This window comes from Pristiophorus japonicus, chromosome 5, assembly GCF_044704955.1.
Source record: "Pristiophorus japonicus isolate sPriJap1 chromosome 5, sPriJap1.hap1, whole genome shotgun sequence".
In the NCBI taxonomy this organism is placed as follows: Eukaryota; Metazoa; Chordata; class Chondrichthyes; family Pristiophoridae; genus Pristiophorus; species Pristiophorus japonicus.
Window position 1 is genome coordinate 233,496,637 of NC_091981.1, and position 17,329 is coordinate 233,513,965.

General features: G+C 46.6%; 1 protein-coding gene across 11 annotated transcripts in view; it reads right to left on the reverse strand.

The window, feature by feature from the left end:
• The window catches only part of nebl (nebulette), a 403,223-nt gene that overhangs the window by 79,609 nt on the left and 306,285 nt on the right, over nucleotides 1-17,329 (reverse strand). For 9 of the 11 annotated variants that reach the window (XM_070881387.1, XM_070881388.1, XM_070881394.1 and 6 more), the window contains one exon: nucleotides 7,047-7,160. The exons of the other annotated variants lie outside the window; for them this stretch is intronic. In XM_070881387.1, the coding sequence (XP_070737488.1) occupies nucleotides 7,047-7,160 (114 nt within the window). The remainder of the gene's footprint in view (nucleotides 1-7,046; nucleotides 7,161-17,329) is intronic. 11 annotated transcript variants of the gene reach the window in all.

Genomic DNA, 17,329 nt, shown 5'->3' on the forward strand with positions numbered 1-17,329 from the left:
AAGATGGGTCCTCAACACCCCCAGCTTCTCCAGACCCCACACACACAGCACTACCATTGTCGCCCCCGCCCCACCCCTCCTCTCAGCAGCTGCGCTCGAGATGCTCTGTGTCATGTTTGTAACCTTCACATAACTGTAACCTTTATGTAACAACACTGTACACTGTATACACCTGAGTAATGCACACCTTGATCACAGGGGGTGAACTTGTGGGAGACACTCCTCAACTAGTCATCCAGGTATATAAAGGGAGGTCCCACGCAGGGTCAGCACTTCTTGGTCCTGGGAATAAAGGTTCAGGTCACATAGTGACCTTGTCTGCAGTACATGCCTCGTGTGATTCTATAGTAAGGTGTAAGGACACTACATTTGGCGACGAGAAACGGGAATCAACGACCCACGAGGATGGCCATTGGTAGCACAGAGGAACGGTACTGTGTTGGTGAGGACTGGGATGATTTCATTGAGAGGCTCCAGCAGAGCTTTATCACGAAGGACTGGCTGGGAGAGGAAGCGGCTGGCAAGTGGAGGGCGCATCTACTGACCAACTGTGGATCCAAGATGTATGCGCTGATGAAAGACCTGCGCACACCCGAGAAGCCAGCAGACAAGTCCTTTGAAGAGCTCAGCACTCTGATCGGTGAGCACCTCAAACCGGCAAGCAGTATGCACATGGCCCGGCACCGGTTCTATACACACCAGCGTCGTGAGAGACAAAAGCATATCGGACTTCGTTGCGGACCTTCGCCGTTTGGCCAGCTTCTGCAAGTTCACAGATGCCTGCAGGGGGGAGATGTTAAGGGATTTCTTCATTGAGGACATTGGTCACGCGGGGATTTTCAGGAAGCTTATTGAGACCAAGGACTTGACTTTGGAAAGGACAACGCTGATAGCTCAGACATTCATGGCAGGGGAAGAGGAGACCAAGATAATTTACGCGCGCAGCCCTGGTTCCAATGTGGCGATGGACCAAGGAGTTAACATTGTAAACGAGACCTCAGAACCCCGCTGGCAGGCAAGGGCAATTTGACACTGCCCTGGCAGCGACAGGCTCTCTGGTGGGCCAGCAACAGAGACAATGGCAGGGGGATCGGCAATTCACGCCATCATAAGGGACAATGCGTCCCGGGATGGGACCATTGACACTCAGCAACAGAGTGCTCAGGAGTAATCAAAGAGACAATCAGAGAGGAATGCCTGTTAACAGTTCCTTTGTTCACAACAATCTCAGCTCATGCTGGAGGTGCGATGGCAGACATGCTGCGAGAACCTGTAGGGTTCAACAATTTATCTGTAGAAACTGTAACTTCAGTGGACATCTGGCTAGAATGTGCAGAAAGCCTGTAGCGAGGCTAGTTTACGAGGCAGAGGAACCAGACGATGGGTCTGCAAGGCAGGGTGATGCTTGGGGCTAAGCTATGGTTGCTGAAGTCCAGCGGGTTCATGTGGTAGACATCCACAGCTCATATACCAAAACGCCATCTATGATGATGAAAGTTCTACTAAATGGCATCCCAGTACACATGGAGCTGGACACAGGAGCCAGTCACTTGAGTGCCCAACAATTTGAAAAACTATGGCCACTCAAAGCTAACAGGCCCAAACTGGAACACATTGACACGCAGCTACGGACATACACCAGAGAAATCATCCCAGTACGAGGCAGTGCAAACTTGGTGGTCACACACAATGGATCAGAGAACCAGCTGCCACTCTGGATTGTCTTGGGGAATGGTCCCGCGCTCTTGGTGAGGAGCTGGCTAGCCGAGATGAACTGGAAATGGGGGGATGTACACGCTATTTCATCTGTGGAGCGAAGTTCATGCTCACAGGTCATACAGAAATTCGAGCCACTTTTTCAAACAGGTGTCGAGACCTTCAAGGGCACCAAAGTAGTGATGCGCATCACCCCGGACGCCAGACCAGTGCACCACAAAGCCAGAGCCGTGCCGTATGTGATGCGTGAGAAAATTGAGTGTGAGTTGGACAGGCTGCTAAGAGAGGGCATAATTTCGCCTGTTGAATTCAGTGACTGGGCAAGCCCCATCGTTCCTGTCCTTAAAGCGGATGACTCGGTCAGGATTTGTGGCGACTACAAGGCCACCATCAACCAAGTGTCACTACAGCACCAATACCTGCTTCCGAGAGTGGAGGATCTTTTTGCCACGCTGGCAGGTGGCAAGCTGTTCACCAAGTTGGACCTAACTTCAGCCTACATGACGCAGGAACTGGCTGAAGAATCCAAGCTTCTGACCACCATCACTATGCACAAGGGGCTATTCGTTTACAACAGGTGACCGTTTGGCATTCATTCAGTGGCTGCTATCTTCCAGAGGAACATGGAAAGCTTGCTTAAATCCATCTGTGGAACAATCATATTCCAAGATGACATCCTAATCACGGGTCGAGACACCGAGGAACACCTCCACAACCTGGAGGAGGTGCTACGCCGACTGGACCAGGTAGGCTTGCGGCTAAAGAAGTCTAAGTGTGTGTTTTTGGCCCCAGAGGTCGAGCTTTTGGGCAGGAGGGTTGCCGCAGACGGGATCCGGCCTACCGAATCCAAAACGGAGGCGATCCGCCGTGCACCCAGGTCTGGCAACACATCGGAGTTGCGGTCATTTCTGGGACTATTGAACTACTTCGGGAACTTTCTGCCGAATTTAAGCACATTGTTGGAGCCGCTGCACATGCTCCTGCATAAGGGTTGTGAATGGTTTTGGGGGGACTGTCAAGAACGGGCTTTCAAACGGGCGCGGAATCTGCTTTGTTCTAACAAGCTGTTGACCTTGTACAACCCCTGTAAGAAACTGGTTTCAACGTGTGATGCATCATCCGATGGGGTTGGGTGCGTGTTGCTGCAGAGTAATGATGAGGGCCAACTCCAACCATGGCTTATGCCTCCAGGTCGCTCTCCCAGGCAGAACGGGGATATGGGATGGTTGAAAAGGAAGCACTCGCGTGTGTCTACGGGGTGAAAAAGATGCACCAGTACCTTTTCGGTAGAAGGTTCGAGTTAGAAACGGATCACAAACCGTTAACATCCCTGTTGACCGACAGCAAGGCTGTCAATGCCAATGTGTCAGCTCGCATACAGCGATGGGCCCTCATGCTGGCTGCGTATGACTACACCATACGGCACCGTCCAGGCACCGAACATTGCGCTGATGCGCTCAGCAGGCTCCCACTGGCGACCACCGAGGGGGTGTCGGAACAAAGCGCGGAGATGGTCATGGCCGTTGAGGCTTTCGACACCACAAGCTTCTCCATCACAGCCCACCAGATAAAAATCTGAACCAACAGAGATCCCCTCCTATCCCTGATAAAGAAATATGTCCTGACTGGGGATTGATTGCCCGCACACGGAGCATGCCCCGAAGTCAGGCCGTTTCACAGACGGATGGACGAGCTCTCCATCGAAGCCGACTGCCTGCTATGGGGCAGCCGGGTAGTCATGCCCCAGAAAGGAAGGGAAGCGTTCATCAGGGAACGCCACAGCGAGCACCCAGGCATCGTGCTAATGAAGGCCATTGTCCGGTCACGTGTATGGTGGCCGGGAATTGAATTAGACCTGGAACACTGGGTTTGCAGGTGCACGATGTGTGCTCAGCTAGGAAATTCCCACAGGGAGGCCCCACTCAGCCCGTGGCCCTGGCCCACCAGGCCATGGTCACGTATTCATGTAGACTACGCGGGCCCATTCATGGGAAAAATGTTCCTGATTGTTGTCGATGCATACTCGAAATGGATCGAGTGCATCATATTGAATTCGTGCACGACATCCACCACAGTGGAAAGTCTGTGTACGGTCTTTGCGACCCACGGCTTGCCGGACATCCTGGTTAGTGATAATGGCCCGTGTTTCACTAGCTATGAATTCCAGGAGTTTGTCGGGTAATGGTATCAAACATGTCAGGACAGCACCGTTCAAGCCGGCTTCCAATGGCCAGGCGGAACGTGCAGTTCAAAATCATAAAACAGGGCATGCTCCGGACTCAAGGACCCTCCCTTCAGTACCGCCTATCGCGCCTCCTGCTGGCCTATAGGTCCCGCCCGTATTAGCTCACGGGAGTCCCACCCGCGGAACTACTCATGCAACGCACGCTTAAAACGCAGCTGTCCCTCATTCATCCAGACCTGTCAGATATTGTTGAGGGCAAGCACCAGTCCCAAATCGAGTGCCATGATCACAAGTCAGTGAGGAGATGCATAGAAATTGATGACCCTGTATTCGTTCTCAACTATGCTTTGGGACCCAAGTGGCTTGAGGTTACTGTAATTGGCAAAGAGGGGAATAGGGTCATAGTGGTCAGACTTAACAATGGGCAGATATGCCGCAAACATCTGGACCAAGTAAAGAAAAGGTTCAGCATGGACACTGCGGAACCTGAGGAAGATCGTGAGATGTCACCCAAACCACTGCCAGTGAACGAGCAACAAGGACATTCACCAGCATGCACAGTCCCTGCGGCCAGCCCGGAATCACCTCAGGCCTCAGAGACGCATACCAAGGCCCAACCACCAGAGCCCCAACTGCGGCGCTCCACGAGAGAGCGTCAACCACCTGAAAGACTCAATCTTTGACCCAAAGACGTTGGGGGGAGGTGATGTCATGTTTGTAACCTTCACATAACTGTAACCTTTATGTAACACTGTGCACTGTATACACCTGAGTAATGCATACCTTGACCACAGGGGGTGAACTTGTGGGAGACACTCCTCACCTGGTCATCCAGGTATATAAAGGGAGGTCCCACGCAGGGTCAGCACTTCTTGGTTCTGGGAATAAAGGTTCAGGTCACGTAGTGACCTTGTCTGCAGTACATGCCTCGTATGATTCTAGAATAGGGTGTTAGGACACTACACTCTGCTGCACGATGTCCTGGTCCCAACGTGGACAGGGCCAGGGGTACTAATTGCAGGAGGAGGAGGGCAGGACCAAGGGTTGGCGGGGGGGGGGGGGGGGGGGGAGGAGTGGGGTTGGGGAGGAAAGGCGTTGGGATAGGTGGCCGCAGGTAGAATCCTAGGAGGGTGGGGATTGGGCGGTGGGGGGGAGGGGGAGGTGTGGTTTTTTACTAGTTGTTAATGTTTTGGTTTGTAAAAATGTCATGGAAAAACTTTTACTATTTTATTTATTTTATTTAAACTTGTTAAATTTAGAATTTCAAATTTCAACGTTTATAAACATTTTTTATTCAACTGAACCATTCTTGTGCAGTGTCTCAATCACTTTTGGAAAATGAGGAGTAACAATCATTGTAAGAGTTACACACATGGCCATACAAGGGTGAAATGTAACTCTCAATGTTCAAGCAAAGTGTTCATTTATGAGCTGCTGACGTAATAGTTTTGCAGTTGCTAAAACATCACAAGGCTTCTCCTGTGGTGTTGAGGTTAGTGGTGCCACAGGTTCATTGCCAGGCTCCTCGACCTCCTCAATGTCCCTGTCTTCATCCTCTTCCTCTTCTCCGGAGGTGGTCCGGCAATCCCATCTGGCAATTCCTGTCCCCTCTCGACAGCCAAGTTGTGCAACATGCCACACACCACAACAAACTCAGCGACCTGCTCAGGATGGTATTGCTGGCTGCCTCCGGAGTGATCCAGACATCGGAAGCATTGCTTCAGCACTCCAATTGTCTTTGACGATATTGCGCGTGGCTTTATGGCTTTCGTTGTAGCGCTTCTCGGCTTCTGTCTGAATGTTCCAGATGGGGGTCATGAGGCAGCTGGCAAGGCCGTATCCTTTGTCCCTCAGCATCCAACCATAACCTTGTGGCTGAGGAAAGTTAGAGACAGTGCTCTCACGCAAGATGTATGAGTCATGGATGCTCCCTGGAAAATTTGCATTTACTGCCATGATTATTTGCTTGTGGTCGACAACAAACTGCACGTTCAGGGAGTAGAATCCCTTTTGGTTTTGGTACATCTCCACTTCCTCTAAAGGTGCTCGCAGGGTGATGTGCGTACAGTCTATTGCACAGTGGACCTTGGGGAAGTTTGCTATTCTCGAAAAACCCAAAGCCCTCTCCCTCTGTGCCTCCCTGGTCATTGGAAAGTTAATAAAATCCATCCTGTGTGAGTAAAGCGCATGTGTTATCTGACGAATGCAGCATTCTGAGATTCCGCATATATCATCAGCTGATGCCTGAAATGAGCCGGATGCATAGAAAGAAAGTGTCGCAGTCACCTTCACCCAGACAGGCAGTGTGGTCCTGATGGTGCTGGTAGGTTGCACGTCTGCCTTAATGAGCTGACATATCTCAGTGATGACCTCTTTTCGGAAGCACAGCCTTCTAACGCACTGCATATCAGTCAGGTGCAGGTAGGAGTGGTGCTCCCTATAATTTCATTGAGGTTAAGGTCTCCTGCTCCTCAATCCTATTTGATTGGGCACATAGTGTTCTTCAACGAACCTTCTCCCAGCTCTATTTTGCATCATGTAAGTAGTTAACAATATTGGCATTGAAAGTACAGGCCCCATTTCTTTTAAAGTACTCAAAAATGTTCAGATGTCCACAAAATTTGTTTGAATTAAAGTCAATGCTATTATTATCCTAAATATAATCAAAATCCCTTATAAACTACTCCAGAAATCACTCAAAAATCAATTTCAGGCTGCTGGCAACTTGACAGCCTTTTCCTCCAAAAAATATGATTTTCCAAGATGGAGTCAGAACGCTGGGATAAGGCATTTTAAGTACGTAAAACATGGGCGGTACGTTTCTCCAGCAATAGCCGGTTGTATCGGGCATTAAAAACGGGCGATTTGGTAAAGTTCACGCTGGGGGTAAAGTTTGTGCGTTTTTTGGGCAGTAGAAGTGGGAGGGAGATTTCCAGCAAAGCCAGCGGTAATTGAATGCCGAAATTACCGCTGGCGATATTCTTCCAGTAAACAGGCGGTAATTTCCATATTGGCCATTTTTGGGCAGTAAATGGGTGGACTAATTGGAAATTCTAGCCCTGTGTGCAAATATGCTACCAAAAGTTACCAAATCTTGTCCTGCAAAAAGGAAAGTGACCAATTATATTCTACAAATTTTGCTTACGTCACTTGCAAGAACAGACGCTGCTTGCAGTTGTTTGAAGGAAACACTCTCCTGGGGATTGAAGTGATGCCTCTTTCCTTTAATCTCTTTATTAAATTTATCTCTGTAGTTAACCTAGGACAAAAACAGTTAATAATAATCAGATATAATGAAGTAGTAAATCCACCGGCAGCTGAACGATCTAACTTTGCAGAACAAGCAACACAGTACATGTCTTTTCTTCATTCAATAAGACTCACTGAGAAGATATATATTGTCAACTCATTCTCTGCAGCTTACCAATATTAGGGCATTTCTTGGGTGCTATTATATCTGATTTCCTTAAACAACCGGCAAAGCTAGGGTGAAATCCAATTTTCTCATAATCCAAACAGAAAATCAAGTTGAATTTACATTATGTAAAATTTTTGTCAATTTCTTTTGAGAGAGTGAAAGGGGACTAACAATATTATGTTCAGTATCATGGGAAAACCAATGAAAAATGAATATGATGCGAATAATGATGTTGCAATAACTCTCAAAATATCTCAAGTGGTTAACATCTGATAGCTTGTCCTCAGGAGATGACAGAAATTGCTGTTATGTAGCTAATTGAAGATAATGATGAAATAATGGAAAATTCATTACAATAAAGCAAATAAAAAGAATTATGAACAACAGCTGTAGATTCAGATCTATTGTAAATTTAGTGAATATTTGAATTAAAATACGTAAAATTATTTTGGATTGCAATAAAACATCTTGGGCTCGACTTTCCACCTCGATTGCTAGGGCCCAAAAAATGGGCGATGTTCCAGCCTTAGTGATGTTTTAGCTCAGGATCGCTGGAAGATCGCCCATTTTTCTGATTGCTACTTTTGGCTTTTTTGGGGGGGGTGGGGGCAGGTGGGGCGATGTGATGTGAAATGGGCCTCAGTGATGTGGAAGGCAAGGCTTCCCTAGCAACGGCCTTTCTGCGCATGCGCTTCTTTTCTAAAGAAGGTTTCCCACGATTCGGGAGGTCGTCATAAGTCGAGAGCTCCTCCAGGCGCTTGGTAGGTTGATGGGGAACATTGGCAGAATGTCCACTTGCATATCTGAGGATATTGAGCGCATGATTGTGGCAATAGGCCAACAGCCCACAGCCATCCATGCCTTGCAGCTTGCAAGACTGTCGGGAAATGGCACTGAACTCCAAGGTGCCGTCCCACCAACTGCCAGCACAGATGCGAATCAGAAAGAAGAACTTCCTTCTGGCTCGGAAGTCGTTTCATTCGAAACGTCTTCTCCTCCTCCAGCCCCTGAAAAGGATTCTGCCACTGTCATCACCCCCACAGCACCGAGGTCACCTACTGCAAGTCGTCCTGGTCCCATTACCCGATTACAACGGGGGTGGGGGGGTATATTAAGATCTGGAGGGAAGCGTGCCGCAGGTGGGGCGGGAGGGGGTAAAAAGAGAGGTGTTATTGTTCTTTTTGTTGTATTTTAAATTTATTGTTGGGTGACTGCTGGGGGAGAGTTATTCTTAGTTTAAAAAAAATTAAATTGTTAAATTATTAAAATATTTTATTGCATTTTACAATAGTTGTGTAGTGGCTTATAATAACGTAAGGCAAGGTAAAACATGAATACAATTGTTAGAAAACAATGGCCAGACCAGGCAAGGATGAAACGTAATGCAACTGTAACTGCTGTCTTTCTGTAACTAACTGTCACCAATGTAAGTTCATGCAAAGTGTTCATTTATGAGCTGCTGACACAGGAGTTTTGCAGCTGTATAACTCCCACAGGGCTTTTCCAGTCTTGCCTGGGGGGGGGGGGCTGGGAGGCTGGGGGCATGGGTTAATTGCCAGGCTGATTGTCATTATCATCCTCCTCCTCCTCATCTTCCTCTTGTCCTCCTCTCCTGAGGTAGACCGGCAGCCCCATGTGGCAATTGTTGTCCTCTCCTTATAGCTAGGTTAAGCAACATGCAGCACACCACAATAAATTCAGCGACCTGGTCAGGGTCGTATTGCAGGCAGCCTCCAGTGGTCCAGGCATCTGAAGCACTGCTTCAGCACTCCAATTGTCTTTGACGATATTGCGTGTAGCTACATGGTTTCCATTGTAGCGCTGCTCGGCTTCCGTCTGGGGATTACGCAGGGGGGGGTCATGAGCCAGCTGGCAAGGTCATATCCTTTATCTCCAGCATCCAACCGTGTCCTTGTTGCTGACTGTTAAACAGGTCAGAGACAGTGCTCTCACGCAAGATGTGTGCAACCTGGATGCTGCCTGGAAAATTAGCATTTACTGCCATGATTATTTGGTTGTGGTTGACAACGAGCTGCACATTCAGGGAGTGAAATCCCTTACGGTTACGAAACACCTCCACATTCTGTAAAGGTGCTCACAGGGCGATGTGCGTACAGTCTATTGCTCCCTGCATTTTGGGGAAGTTTGCTATTCGAGAACCTCCAAGCCCCTCGGTCTGTGCCTCCCTGGTCATAGGGAAGTTTCTAAAGTCCATCCTGCGGGCTTCAGTCACCTGTCGAATGGAGCAGTGTGTGGCGTGCTGAGAGATACCACAAATATCGCCAGCTGAGGCCTGAAAGGAGCCCGATGCGTAGAAGGAAAGTGCTGCAGTAACCTTTACCTCAATGGGCAGTGTGGTCCTGATGGTGCTGGTAGGTTGCAGACCTTCTTGATGAGCTGGCGTATCTCAGCGATGACCTCCTTTCGGAAGCGCAGCCATGGCGGTGTGAGCTCTGAGGGGGACGCTAGGTGGCTGCAGAGTGACTTGGACAGGTTAGATGAGTGGGCAAATGCATGGCAGATGCAGTATAATATGGATAAATGTGAGGTTATCCACTTTGGGGGCAAAAACACGAAGACAGAATATTATCTGAATGGCGACAGATTAGGAAAAGGGGAGGTGCAACGAGACCTGGTGTCATGGTTCATCAGTCATTGAAAGTTGGCATGCAGGTGCAGCAGGCGATGAAGAAGGCAAATGGTATGTTGGCCTTCATAGCTAGGGGATTTGAGTATAGGAGCAGGGAGGTCTTACTGCAGTTGTACAGGGCCTTGGTGAGGCCTCACCTGGAATGTTGTGTTCAGTTTTGGTCTCCTAATCTGAGGAAGTACGTTCGTGCTATTGGGGGAATGCAGCGAAGGTTCACCAGATTCCCGGGTTTGCAGGATGGACATATGAGGAGAGACTGGATCAACTGGGTCTTTATACATTGGAGTTTAGAAGGATGAGAGGGGATCTCATAGAAACATATAAGGTTCTGATGATACAGGATAGGTTAAATTTGGGTAGAATGTTCCCAATGTTGGGGGAAGTCCAGAACCAGGGGACACAGTCTTAGGATAAGGGGTAGGCCATTTAGGACTGAGATGAGGAGAAACTTCTTCACTCAGAGAGTTGTTAACCTGTGGAATTCTCTGCCACAGAGAGTTGTTGATGCCAGTTCATTGGATATATTCAAGAGGGAGTTAGATATGACCCTTATGGCTAAGGAGATCAAGGGGTATGGAGAGAAAGCAGGAAAGGAGGACTGAGGGAATGATCAGCCATGATCTTATTGAATGGTGGTGCAGGCTCGAAGGGCCGAATGGCCTAAGCCTGCACCTATTTTCTATGCTTCTAAGGCACTTGTTATCGGACAAGTTCAGGTGTGATTGCTTTTTCCTACAAGTGCATCTGGTGCAAGGTCTACTCCTCCGCAGCAGTCTACCATCTCTTTGGGCACATAATGCTCTTCAATAAATCTTCTCCCATCTTCAGTCTGCAGCATGTGATTATTGACTAATACTGGTAGAGAAGTTTCAGACCCCATCGCTATTGCTATAAATGCCCTAAATTTTGTCCTCAATAAACAGAAATGTGTGCATATGATTGCCAAAGAGTTAGTAAGGCCCTTAAAATAACTCAAATTAATTCTCCTCATAAGCCCCTTCTTCAAGCAGCCTCTCACTTCCTCAGACGTCCGTAGTGCTGAGTCCTGCCGAACGGTGCCCGTCGGGAGCAGCTTTTCGCCAGCGATCTTTTCGGCGAGCGATCAGCCCAGCAACGTGTGGGAGAAGTGGCGAAAGTTGTGGTGGCGAGCACCTCAGCGATGTCAAAATCTTGTGTGCCACAAGTTGGGCCGGCAATCTTTGGCCGATGTTCCAGCCCAACTTTCCACTTTTAAGGTAAAATGGGCGATAGCCTGCCTATTTGGGCGATAGCCCAGCGATCATCAGGGAAAAGTCGAGCCCCTTGTCTCCTGTCACTATTTTAAACCATTCCTCAAAACAATTTTTTTTAAATAAAGCTGGTGCAGGCAGCCTCATTCAAGTTGTTGTTCTGCTCTGACCCTTCTGTACACCACTTAATACCTCAGACACTGTAAACTAATATTGAATAAATTAACCAGTTCTGATAAAAGGTCATCTGAAACGCACCTCCGTTTCTCTCTCCACAGATGTGAGCTGACCTGCTGAGTGTTTCCAGCATTTTCTGTTTTTATTTCTGAATAAATCACTTCCTGGTTCAGGGATAAGGTACATTGTAAACAGTAAAGTGATAAAAGTCAGTTCAGATTAACATATTCCAATAAAGTTCCATCCTCACTTAAAATATAAAATAAACAGTGTTGCATAAGTAAAGTATTCAGGGTACTTCAAAAGGGAAATTTATAGAATATACTGGTCAACCTCTTTTGGTATTGTATATAGGAAGTCATGACCAAGTATCGTCTTCAGGTGGAGCAGTGTTAGATGGCAGAGGATATTTGCACCAGGATGTGCAGATGTAATTCAGTCACCATTTTAAAGTCATACATTCTGTCCTTATCTTTTTATTTCCATTAAAAATTCCTATGTCCACATTTATAGCGGAAACTGCTTATGTGAACTTGTCATGTGTAATTGCACCCTCCTGCCAGTGGTAGTGCTGCAGCAACTCCAGCAGCAGGATGATATAATTACGGCCTGGTAAGTTTTACATATACACATATAATAAAAACAGCCTATGTAGCAAGTTATAATGAAAAAAAATGGACAACAGAGCTTGTATCTACAGAATGAATAAGAGTATAAATTGGTTTGAGCAGGAAAGCATCTTAAGCAGCTTGATAATTTTACAAAACTACAAAAAAAATCTAAAAATAACATGAAATGGGGTCTGTACTGACTTCTCACAATCACATAGAAGATGGTTAAAATGAAAAGATGTGAAAAATAAAGCTGCAGTTTACATCTTGGTGATAGAGGGGGGCAATTAAAATAGTTAACAGATATCTCACTTGCAGGAACTTTTTTGAACAGCATATTAACACTTCTTCTTTGCATTGATTAAATTAAGTTGTAAATATAGTTGTTCACGTTAATTCTATTGCACATCTTGTCTTAACAAGTACACTGAAAAAATAAGACTTGCCCTGATTAACCTTGTCCAATGTAAATACAGTTTTCTAAAGCCCCCAGAATACTTGGGAGGAGAAGCAGCAAGGTTTAGTTTAGTTGTAACATTATTCATGAACATTCCAACACTGCATCAAATGACCAAATGTTGCATATTTGTCTGTAAATATTTAAGACTGTTATCAGTGAAGTTTATGGTAACTGCCTGGTAAGGAAAAAAGGTCTTATTCTGAAGCTATGTTTTTTTTTTAATCTCCTTCGCCAAGCTATTTTCCGGTTCCTGGAAGGAGCACAAGATTACCCTGTGAGTTGCCTTTTGATTCTCACTGCCTCCCAATCAATATACTACTTTCTGCCAGTAACACAGAAGATCAAGAATTTATAAGTAGCTCATTTGAACCAATGTGCACTCCATGGCACGCCATGTGGACCACAACAGCAACCATTGTTCTGATGGATGCAAACCCAAATCGTTATAACCTGTCTTTTCTCATTAAAGATGCTGACTGGCCTACTGAGTGTTTCCAGCACCTTGTGTTTGTATTTAATTTTTAGTTCACCAAACTACTGCCTCCAAAAATTCTTATATAAAAGTCCTACACATATATTAATTTTAAAGATCAGATTTAGTGAAAACTGAGGGTTTTTTTTTTAAATGAAGAACTGTCCTGGTAGGTACATTTTTTATGTTTCATACACCAGAAATATGACAGCTACCTATTTTAAAATGTAAAAAATATTAACTATGATAGTTATTGCATGTCTAGCAATCAGACCTGGCTTTCACTATCCATTTAAAAAAAAAACTTTGCTTTGAATATAAAAATACCCAGCCCTTATTTAAAAACTTCATCAAGATTATTGCTAACTTTTAAAATGTAAATGGTATGAAGCCACTCACTGTGTTCATTCATAGAAACATAGAAAATAGGTGCAGGAGTAGGCCATTCGGCCCTTCTAGCCTGCACCACTATTCAATGAGTTCATGGCTGAACATGCAACTTCAGCACCCATTCCTGCTTTCTCGCCATACCCCTTGATCCTCCTAGTAGTAAGGACTTCATCTAACTCCTTTTTGAATATATTTAGTGAATTGGCCTCAACAAGTTTCTGTGGTAGAGAATTCCACAGGTTCACCACTCTCTGGGTGAAGAAGTTCCTCCTCATCTTGGTCCTAAATGGCTTACCCCTTATCCTTCGACTGTGTCCCCTGGTTCTGGACTTCCCCAACATTGGGAACATTCTTCCTGCATCGAGCCTGTCTAACCCCGTCAGAATTTTAAACGTTTCTATGAGGTCCCCTCTCATTCTTCTGAACTCCAGTGAATACAAGCCCAGTTGAACCAGTCTTTCTTGATAGGTCAGTCCCGCCATCCCGGGAGTCTGGTGAACCTTCGCTGCACTCCCTCAATAGCAAGAATGTCCTTCCTCAGGTTAGGAGACCAAAACTGTACACAATACTCCAGGTGTGGCCTCACCAAGGCCCTGTACAACTGTAGTAACACCTCCCTGCCCCTGTACTCAAATCCCCTCGCTATGAAGGCCAACATGCCATTTGCTTTCTTAACCGCCTGCTGTACCTGCATGCCAACCTTCAATGACTGATGTACCATGACACCCAGGTCTCTTTGCACCTCCCCTTTTCCTAATCTGTCACCATTCAGATAATAGTCTGTCTCTCTGTTTTTACCACCAAAGTGGATAACCTCACATTTATCCACATTATACTTCATCTGCCATGCATTTGCCCACTCACCTAACCTATCCAAGTCGCTCTACAGCCTCATAGCATCCTCCTCGCAGCTCACACTGCCACCCAACTTGGTGTCATCTGCAAATTTGGAGGTACTACATTTAATCCCCTCGTCTAAATCATTAATGTACAGTGTAAACAGCTGGGGCCCCAGCACAGAACCTTGCGGTACCCCACTGGTCACTGCCTGCCATTCTGAAAAGTCCCCATTTACTCCTACTCTTTGCTTCCTGTCTGACAACCAGTTCTCAATCCATGTCAGCACACTACCCCCAATCCCATGTGCTTTAACTTTGCACATTAATCTCTTGTGTGGGACTTTGTCGAAAGCCTTCTGAAAGTCCAAATATACCACATCAACTGGTTCTCCCTTGTCCACTCTACTGGAAACATCCTCAAAACATTCCAGAAGATTTGTCAAGCATGATTTCCCTTTCACAAATCCATGCTGACTTGGACCTATCATGTCACCTCTTTCCAAATGCACTGCTATGACATCCTTAATAATTGATTCCATCATTTTACCCACTACCGATGTCAGGCTAACCGGTCTATAATTCCCTGTTATCTCTCTCCCTCCTTTTTTAAAAAGTGGGGTTACATCGGCTACCCACCACTCCATAGGAACTGATCCAGAGTCAATGGAATGTTGGAAAATGACTGTCAATGCATCCGCTATTTCCAAGGCCACCTCCTTAAGTACTCTGGGATGCAGTCCATCAGGCCCTGGGGATTTATCGGCCTTCAATCCCATCAATTTCCCCAACACAATTTCCCAACAAATAAGGATTTCCCTCAGTTCCTCCTCCTTACTAGACCCTCTGACCCCTTTTATATCCGGAAGGTTGTTAGTGTCCTCCTTAGTGAATACCGAACCAAAGTACTTGTTCAATTGGTCCGCCATTTCTTTGTTTCCCGTTATGACTTCCCCCGATTCTGACTGCAGGGGACCTACGTTTGTCTTTACTAACCTTTTTCTCTTTACATATCTATGGAAACTTTTGCAATCCGTCTTAATGTTCCCTGCAAGCTTCTTCTCGTACTCCATTTTCCCTGCCCTAATCAAACCCTTTGTCCTCCTCTGCTGAGTTCTAAATTTCTCCCAGTCCCCAGGTTCGCTGCTATTCCTGGCCAATTTGTATGCCACTTCCTTGGCTTTAATACTATCCCTGATTTCCCTTGATAGCCACGGTTGAGCCACCTTCCCTTTTTTATTTTTACGCCAGACAGGAATGTACAATTGTTGTAGTTCATCCATGCGGTCTCTAAATGTCTGCCATTGCCCATCCACAGTCAACCCCTTAAGTATCATTCGCCAATCTATCCTAGCCAATTCACGCCTCATACCTTCAAAGTTAGCCTTCTTTAAATTCTGGACCATGGTCTCTGAATTAACTGTTTCATTCTCCATCCTAATGCAGAATTCCACCATATTATGGTCACTCTTCCCCAAGGGACCTCGCACAATGAGATTGCTAATTAATCCTCTCTCATTACACAACACCCAGTCTAAGATGGCCTCCCCCCTAGTTGGTTCCTCGACATATTGGTCTAAAAAACCATCCCTTATGCACTCCAGGAAATCCTCCTCCACCGTATTGCTTCCAGTTTGGTTAGCCCAATCTATGTGCATATTAAAGTCACCCATTATAACTGCTGCACCTTTATTGCATGCACTCCTAATTTCCTGTTTGATGCCCTCCCCAACATCACTACTACTGTTTGGAGGTCTGTACACAACTCCCACTAACGTTTTTTGCCCTTTGGTGTTCTGCAGCTCTACCCATATAGATTCCACATCATCCAAGCTAATGTCCTTCCTAACTGTTGCCTTAATGTCCTCCTTAACCAGCAATGCTACCCCACCTCCTTTTCCTTTTATTCTATCCTTCCTGAATGTTGAATACCCCTGGATGTTGAGTTCCCAGCCCTGATCATCCTGGAGCCACGTCTCCGTAATCCCAATCACATCATATTTGTTAACATCTATTTGCACAGTTAATTCATCCACCTTATTACGGATACTCCTTGCATTAAGACACAAAGCCTTCAGGCTTGTTTTTTTAACACCCTTTGTCCTTTTAGAATTTTGCTGTACAGTGGCCCTTTTTGTTCTTTGCCTTGGGTTTCTCTGCCCTCCACTTTTCCTCATCTCCTTTCTGTCTTTTGCTTTTGCCTCCTTTTTGTTTCCTTCTGTCTCCCTGCATTGGTTCCCATCCCCCTGCCATATTAGTTTAACTCCTCCCCAACAGCACTAGCAAACACTCCCCCTAGGACATTGGTTCCGGTCCTGCCCAGGTGCAGACCATCCGTTTTGTACTGGTCCCAGCTCCCCCAGAACCGGTTCCAATGCCCCAGGAATTTGAATCCCTCCCTGCTGCACCACTGCTCAAGCCACGTATTCATCTGCGCTATCCTGCGATTCCTACTCTGACTAGCACGTAGCACTGGTAGCAATCCCGAGATTACTACTTTTGAGGTCCTACGTTTTAATTTAGCTCCTAGCTCCTTAAATTCATTTCGTAGGACCTCATCCCTTTTTTTACCTATGTCGTTGGTACCAATGTGCACCACGACAACTGGCTGATCTCCCTCCCTTTTTAGAATGTCCTGCACCCGCTCCGAGACATCCTTGACCCTTGCACCAGGGAGGCAACATACCATCCTGGAGTCTCGGTTGCGGCCGCAGAAACGCCTATCTATTCTCCTTACAATTGAATCCCCTATCACTATCGCTCTCCCATTCTTTTTCCTGCCCTCCTGTGCAACAGAGCCAGCCACGGTGCCATGAACTTGGCTGCTGCTGCCCTCCCCTGATGAGTCATCCCCCTCAACAGTACCCAAAGCAGTATATCTGTTTTGCAGGGGGATGACCACAGGGGACCCCTGCACTACTCTTCCTGTTGGTCTTCCATTCCCTATCTGGGCTGTGGACCCTTTCCCTGCGGTACGACCAACTCGCTACACGTGCTACTCACGTCATTCTCAGCATCGTGGATGCTCCAGAGTGAATCCACCTTCAGCTCCAACTCCGCAACACGGTCCGTCAGGAGCTGGAGGATGATACACTTCTCGCACACGTAGTCGTCAGGAACACTGGTGTCATCCCTGAGTTCCCACATGGTACAGGAGGAGCATAACATGTGACCGAGCTGTCCTG